The sequence below is a fragment of the Myotis daubentonii genome, chromosome 9 (assembly GCF_963259705.1).
Source record: "Myotis daubentonii chromosome 9, mMyoDau2.1, whole genome shotgun sequence".
Classification (NCBI taxonomy): domain Eukaryota; kingdom Metazoa; phylum Chordata; class Mammalia; order Chiroptera; family Vespertilionidae; genus Myotis; species Myotis daubentonii.
Window position 1 is genome coordinate 45,901,688 of NC_081848.1, and position 7,933 is coordinate 45,909,620.

Genomic DNA, 7,933 nt, shown 5'->3' on the forward strand with positions numbered 1-7,933 from the left:
TAACTGCCCAGCATGTTAAAGCTGAGCGATGCTTAAGTGCACCCCCATTGTAAATATGAGGAACCTGAGGCCCAGGAGTTGTTCCTGAGGATACACAGTCAGGGACAGAACCGGCCTAAGGCCTGATCCCCACCCAGTGTTGGCTTTCTCCCCATCACCAGACACTGACACTGACTCTATTTGGACCCTGAGGGAGAAAAACATACATCTCAGCTCCACTCTCAGCTGACCTCCCACTGAAGGGCTCTGACTGTACCAGCCACTATAGCAGTGACCACGCCCTTCCTCACGGCCACTGTCCCCTCTCTCTCCCTACCCTCATGAGCTTTCAAGTGCAAAGGATTCTCCCATCCTAGCTAGGGTTATGGTCTTGATTATCCATTCAAATCCCCAACTAAAGATAAAAACCCTGTGATCTTCCCAGCCCTGTACTACCCTTTACATACTCTATGGATAGGTCTGTGCCACTGTGGCACCCCCAAAAATTCCTCCGTTTGTCCTTCCCTTCTCAGGAGTCATGCCCCCATGAGCCCTAAAGCTTTACCCCACACAGGATGGCAGAAGTTCCACAGCCCAACTCCACCTTCTCACGCCCAGCCTTCTTCCTACTGACTGGCATCCCAGGCCTAGGAGGGACCCAGGCCTGGCTGACACTGGTCTTTGGGCCCATGTATCTGCTGGCCCTGCTGGGCAATGGAACAATGCTGGCAGTGGTGCAGGTAGATTCCACACTGCACCAGCCCATGTTTCTCCTCCTGGCCACCCTGGCAGCCACAGACCTGGGCTTAGCCACATCCGTAGGCCCAGGGTTGCTGGCTGTGATGTGGCTCGGGCCCCGCCCCCTGCCATATGCTGCCTGCCTGGTCCAGATGTTCTTTGTCCACGCACTGACTGCCATGGAATCTGGTGTACTCCTGGCCATGGCCTGTGATCGCGCCGTGGCAGTAGGGAGTCCACTGCACTACTCTATCCTTGTCACCAAAGCTCGTGTGGGATACGCAGCCCTGGCACTGGCACTAAAAGCTGTGGCTATTGTTGTGCCTTTCCCTCTGTTGGTGGCACGATTTGAACACTTCCAAGCCAAGACCATAGAGCATGCCTACTGTGCTCACATGGCGGTGGTGGAGCTGGTGGTGGGTAACACACGGGCCAACAATTTGTATGGGCTAGCGCTCTCACTGGCCGTGTCGGGTGTAGATATCCTGGGCATCACTGGCTCTTATGGGCTCATTGCCCACACGGTGCTGCGACTGCCTACCAAGGAGGCCCGTGCTAAGGCCTTTGGCACGTGTAGTTCCCACATCTGTGTCATTCTGGCTTTCTATGTGCCTGGTCTCTTCTCCTACCTCACACACCGCTTTGGTCGTCTCACTGTCCCCAAGCCCGTACACATCCTTCTCTCTAACATCTACTTGCTGCTGCCACCTGCCCTCAACCCTCTCATCTATGGGGCCCGCACCAAGCAGATCCGGGACCGGCTCCTGGAAACCTTCACATTCAGAAAAAGCCAGTTCTGATGGGCACTGAAAACAACGAAGCCTAGAGGTGGCGCTGGGGGACATTCAAAAAATCTGGAGTCTGGAAGGACGAACTATGCCACTGGCCTCATTATCTGCATGACTCTCATACCCACTCAACAGGCGTTTGCTGGGAAGCCGCTACTTGGGCACCATTGGAATGTGTAGTTAGGCCTAGCCACATACCCTGCTTGTGGGGAGGCAGGAGTCAGGCCAGTGTGTTACCATGCAAGGAAAATAAGATGAAATTATCATGGGATCCTAGCACACAAGATTTAAAGAAAACTCCCCTCCTTGCCTCTCCCCATCATTTTAACTTAAGTCTGCCCCTGTTCGCCTCACAATAGCTCCTCTGCAGATCCTGAATCTAGGTGTCTGAGAAGAGGGACAGTGCCTCTGGAGACTAGTTCTTGTCTGGGATCACAGCCCTATTTCTGGGGTCAGATTCTGTTTTAGCCAGAGCCATACAGGTTTATCCCCCCACCTTCTGAGAACCTAGATAATGTGTCCTGGGGTCCCAGTTTCACCAGGACACTGATCTTTAAGATATTCCCAGTTCAGAGAATCCTCTTGGTCTCCTGTGTAATCACTATCTCCCCACTCCAGGACCACACACTCCATTGCCAAAGTCTTAAGAGTTAATGGCTAGAAGATCTCTCCCAAGGGTTGCAGCCTCATGGGTCAGGAGTCCAACTGAAATAAATTTTTATATCCCAGAAAGCCATTGTAATTATGTTGCCTGCTTGCCTGGAGTCCAGAATCCCTATGATCTCTTACCAATCTGCCCTTTTGCACATCCTCAGCCAAGAATGTAAAATTCCCAAGTAAAAGCCTCATCAACAACCCTATTTGTCTTGGCCAACATCATCAGAAGCAGATGATGTTGGCGCAATATGATGAAACAGGAATATTTCACATAGCTGTGGCTACAGAGAAGAGATACTAACAGGTTGTGCCATGGTGTTGCCCAACAGCGGATTCACTTTGCACTCCACATTAGGAGGGATATTGCACAAAATGTCTCTCATACCAGCATGGAGTCCAGAATGAGTATAATCTCAGACATAAGTCAGGGAGTCACTGTTATGAGGTCATAGAAAGCTGCAGGCTGCACAAGCAGACCAAAGCGCTCCAGGAAAACTATCATAACCACAAATATTGGAGTTAGCCATGAAGACCTGATCCAGGTGGGATGCAGACCAGAGCAGATAGCTGGACCACACACCATGGGACACTGCACAGGAGGCCATATGGCTGAAAAGGCAGGTGGATGCCATCTACAGGGCCACATGGGGTCTCATCGGGCCTCATTTCAAGGAACTGGAGAGATAGCCCAGAAGCTATGATTTTCAGAGGTGCTGTCACACTCCAACCAAGTGGAAGAGGAAGAAATCTACACTTCCTCAACCCAAATGTGAGCTCAGTCATTCTCATGAAGTTCTAAGTTAAAAAGCCCTCCAGACAATAATTCAGTAAATAATTGTGACAAAATTCTAATCTTAAAGGGATACAGGTCTTTAAGATGTCCATATCCTTCTCTTAGGGGTTCCTCTTCAATAAATCTAGCCTGACAAAATAATTACAGATATGAACAAAGATGTATGCTATAAGATATTAGATTGCAAAAAATGTTGACAGTCCTGTCACTCACACACACACACACACACACACACACACACACACACCATATTTTGCCTTTCCCCTCTGGTGCATGAAAAGTGAAATCGTGGCAGCCAATGTTCATAAGCAATGAATTCTGTCAGCCTCCCAGCACAGAAAGCCTCTCTTCTAAGGCAGTTTCGCCCCCTGGTTGTGCACAGCTCCCCAAGGCAGCTGATTCCAAAGCTGTGCACTGTTCATCATAAGAACTTTCTTCCTTGCAAGCTAAAAATCCACCCCCTTGGGCATTTGTATTTTGTTTTGGATTGGGATTACATACATATCTACCATGTGATGTGTTTAGAAGGCTTTACCGGCACTCGCTTGCTCCTCGAAACACCTGAGAACAATTATAAGCCCTTATCTACAATTTCAAAGGTAAAAAAAACCTCTCAACAAACAAGTGTTTTCATAACTTTGGCCCAGAATGTCACCTGAACCATTTACAATTGTATTTATATATTTATATTTATATTTATATTTATATTTATATTTATATTTATATTTATATTTATATTTGTATTTATATTTGTATTTGTATTTATATTTATTTTCGAGTGACTATTCATATATTTAGCTGCAGATGTTGATCAGAGAGCACTGCCCTAACTCTCACTGGGGTATGTACGTCTCTGTACCTCGGCATCTGTCTCCGCCTTGCACTGTCAGTCCATTTTGCTCCGTCTGTCTCTCACATAAGGACACTATATTACCTTTCTAAAATCTAAAACATTCTGAATTACAGGCCTTGGCTGATGTGTCTCAGTTGGTTGACATTGTCTCGTACACTGAAAGGTCACTGGTTGGATTCCTGGTCAGGGCACATGCCCAGGTTGCGGGCTCCATCCTCTGTCAGGGTGCATGCGGGAAGCAGCTGATCATTGTTCCTCTCTCACATAGATATTTTTCTCTCCCTTTCCCTTCATCTCTCTCTAAAATCAATAAAAGCATGTTAAAATCTTTAAATAAATAAAAAATTCTGATTACAAAACACACTTATCCCTAAAGGTTTCAAATAATGGATGGATTAGAAACTTATACAATTATTCCTGTATCCTGAAAGAAGTGAAGACGTGTTAGGGTTCTTGATCACCCTAAAGCAGGGGTGGGCAAACTTTTTGACTTGAGGGCCACAATGGGTTCTTAAACTGGACTCAGAAGAAGGAGCTGCGGCCATGTGTCCCGACGTTGCCATGTTAACACTGCTGCTGGTGAAGGAACGGAGGGGAGAGCAAGAGAACCATCCGTTCTTTCGGCTCTGCGGGCCGGATAGAACAGCCGAACGGCCCGGATCCGGCCCGCGGGCCGTAGTTTGCCCACGGCTGCTCTAAAGTCTTCGCTATCCACACTATTCTATCCTGCCCTAGAGGTTGCCTGCAGAGAACCTCGTGTTCTCTGGATAATCAGTCCCACCAGTTGGTTGATCACATGATCTCTACTCTGGTCACCCCATACGCTGCAGATGATCTGTGTTTTTCCCAGGGAAGTCCCCAGAATTTGCCACACTGGAGGCAAACCCCATGAACAAAATATGGCTCACATAGCCCAGCTTCTGGGCTCATCAACTCCATCCAGAAATCAATTGTCATCTGTTTTCCTTCAGCGACTTTCAGTCTCAGACTTTCTGAGTCAAAAGGAAAGACAGACTTATTTAATGTCAGGATAGGGCAGTGTAGAATTTAGAAAACCTAGAGAATCATGGTAGCCCAGCCAGCATGGCTCAGCGGTTGAGCCTCAGCCTATGAACTGGGAGATCACGGTTCGATTCCTAGTCAGGGTTCATGCCCAGGCTGTGGACACAATCCCCAGTGTGGGACATGCAGGAGGCAGCTGATCAATGATTCTCTCTCATTGATGTTTCTCTCTCTCTCTCCCTCTCCCTTCCTCTCTAAAATCAATAAAAATATATTTTTTTAAAGAGAATCATGGTAATTAGACAATAAAAGACAAGACAGAGGTATGGACTTCTGGGTGCGAGGTTCATCAGTACTCAATTTCCCCTCAGCCTCCTCTATGAAAATTCAAAAGAGACCCTCTATCAACTTACCAATAGCCCATCACCCCTGCACCTACCTCATCCAAGCCCTTCTCATTCTGGAATCTTCTCAAGATATGGATGTGCACATTCTCTGCCAGTTTATCAATAATTCCCATTGTCTTTGTACCTCTGCTTCTCTGTCTCCTTCCACTGTCAGTCAATTTTGCTCCAGGTCTGTGTCTCTTGTCCATGTGTCTCTCTCTCTACCTCTGTGTACCTCAGAATTCCTTTCTGCAGGGAACAGAGGTACTAACCATACTACACCAGGTGACTTCTCCTTGTCAACCATAATTTAAAAATGTGCTAACTGAGCATTAGGAGAAACTTGGTTTCACTTATCTCAACAGGGCACGGGCTTTCTAATTTTGTCTATTGCACTCTTCTTTCCTCCTGCCCATTTCCTCCACTCCACCACTTTGCACTTCCATCTAGCATGTATGCACCTCTCCCATCACACACACAGGCGAGCAGAAGGAACAAGTGGGTTTCTCCCTTCACCAAAAGGAACTACTTACCACTTGATGTTAAAAGCTGGAATCAGGCAGACTTGCACTCATTTAACCACTCTGAGCCTGTTCATTCACTTGTAAAATGGGGAAATAGTGCCTACTTCAAGAGGTTACTAAAAGGATGATCTAAGACAGTGGTTCTCAACTTTCTGGCCCTTTAAATACAGTTCCTCATGTTGTGACCCAACCATAAAATTATTTTCGTTGCTACTTCATCTGTAATGTTGCTACTGTTATGAGTCGTAATATAAATATCTGATATGCAGGATGGTCTTAGGCGACCCCTGTGCAAGGGTCGTTCAACTGCCAAAGGAGTCGCGACCCACAGGTTGAGAACCGTTGATCTAAGATAATGCACTCAAAGTGCATAGCACAGCACATAAGAGTTCAACAAATATTTAATAGTAATTCCTCCCCTGGAGCATAGGCTCATGCCCACTGTCAAACCTTTGTTCAAGTACCTGGCACCCACATTCTTAGCTCTGTCTAGAGCAGGGGTGGGCAAACTTTTTGACTCGAGGGCCACAATGGGTTCTTAAACTGGACCGGAGGGCCGGAACAAAAGCATGGATGGAGTGTTTGTGTGAACTAATACAAATTCAAAGTAAACATCATTACATAAAAGGGTACGGTCTTTTTTTTTTTTTAAGTTTTATTCATTTCAAACGGGCGGGATCTGGCCCGCGGGCCGTAGTTTGCCCACGGCTGGTCTAGGGAGACCTGCCCAGTTACATCCTTTAGGAAACTTTTCTTGGCAACACTCTCCTACCATCTTAGGACCCTTTCCTGTGCCCCATACTCACACTACCTGGGCCAGCACGGGCAATGGCCAACTCTGTGGGATAGCTCTCCATGCTGAGCCAGGACAGGGAAGACCCCCTACATGAGGGGTCTTACTAGGCACACAGGAAACTCAGCAGAAGGACTCAAGAGAGCTCTTTGGATAGATAAGGGGCAGAGCGGGAAAGTAGCTATCAGAAAGACTCTCTAGAGCAGCGGTCACCAACCTTTCAGACCTCCCAGACCACCCGTGGTCCATGGACCACAGGTTGGTGACCGCTGCTCTAGAGTACTTCTTTTTAGGAAATACCACTCTTCTTTTCCAGCAAAAGAGCAGTTTGAGATCTCTAAACAGACACAAGGGTAAATCACACATAGATTAGAGCTGTAGTACGACAGTATGTACTAGAAACAATCAGGTGAGGACAGGGAGTGGAACATGAAGAAAAATTTCTACAAATTTACCTGAGTAATTCTGACTTCCTGAGAGCTCTCTCCAGTTACTAAGGCAACAGTACCCCAGTTAGAGTCTTACCCTCACACTATCACCATTCAGCATGGCACTCTCCTACACACACACCTGGTTTTCACTGCTATTGGAACCCACTTGTTAGTAATGGGTTTCATCCCAGGCTGCATATTAAAATTGCCTGAAGAGCTTTTAGAAATCCTGATGCCCACACACACTCCAGACCAATTAAATCAGAATTTTTATTGACATTTGTTTGTTTGTTTGTCTGTTTGTTTTTGAGAGAGAGAGGAAGGGGAGGGGAGAAACATCAATGCAAGAAAGCAAAATATCGATCAACTGACTCCCACACGCCCCCTATGGGAATTGAGCACGCAACCAGGGTATGTGCCCCTGACCAGAATCGAACCAGCAATCCTTCAGTGCACAGGATGACACCCAACCAACTGAACCACACAGGCCAGGGCCAGGCATCAGTAATTTTCAAAGCTCTCAGGTAATTCCAAAGTATGGCCAAGATTGAGAACCACTACTTGATTCTCAGTTTAAGTCCTGATCTATTCTTCTCCTGTGTGCTTCAGGACTCCAATGCAACCTCGCAAAGAAGTTATCTGCAGGTAACAAGACAGCATATCAAATTGTTTGAAGGAGGCTGCTGAAGGGAGGAAAGACCTGATCCTGTTTCCTTAAGGAACTACATACACACATACATACCCTAATGGTACCTGCATTTTCCTCCTCGAAAGCAGAATAAGTAGATGACTCAAAAGAATAGACTCAGACTGTGAGAACAGTGAGGCTAAGGTGACTGCCCTCTCCAACCCAATACCCCATCCCCCAGCAGGACCTCTATGACCTCATGCTGTAGTAGGTCAGAGCCTAAGGCCAAGCCTCACCTCTCTGGGCAGCTCGGGGTTCCTGCAGCAGCCATTGCCCTGCCTAACCCTTCCCATATCCCAAC

General features: G+C 47.0%; 1 protein-coding gene across 1 annotated transcript; it reads left to right on the forward strand.

Annotated features, from left to right (window-relative positions):
* Nucleotides 1-551: 551 nt before the first annotated feature.
* On the forward strand, nucleotides 552-1,517 carry LOC132240898 (olfactory receptor 52W1). The gene has a single exon (XM_059708733.1). It carries the CDS (start codon nucleotides 555-557, stop codon nucleotides 1,515-1,517), a length of 963 nt encoding a protein of 320 aa, XP_059564716.1. The 5' UTR covers nucleotides 552-554.
* The last annotated feature ends 6,416 nt before the right edge of the window (nucleotides 1,518-7,933 follow it).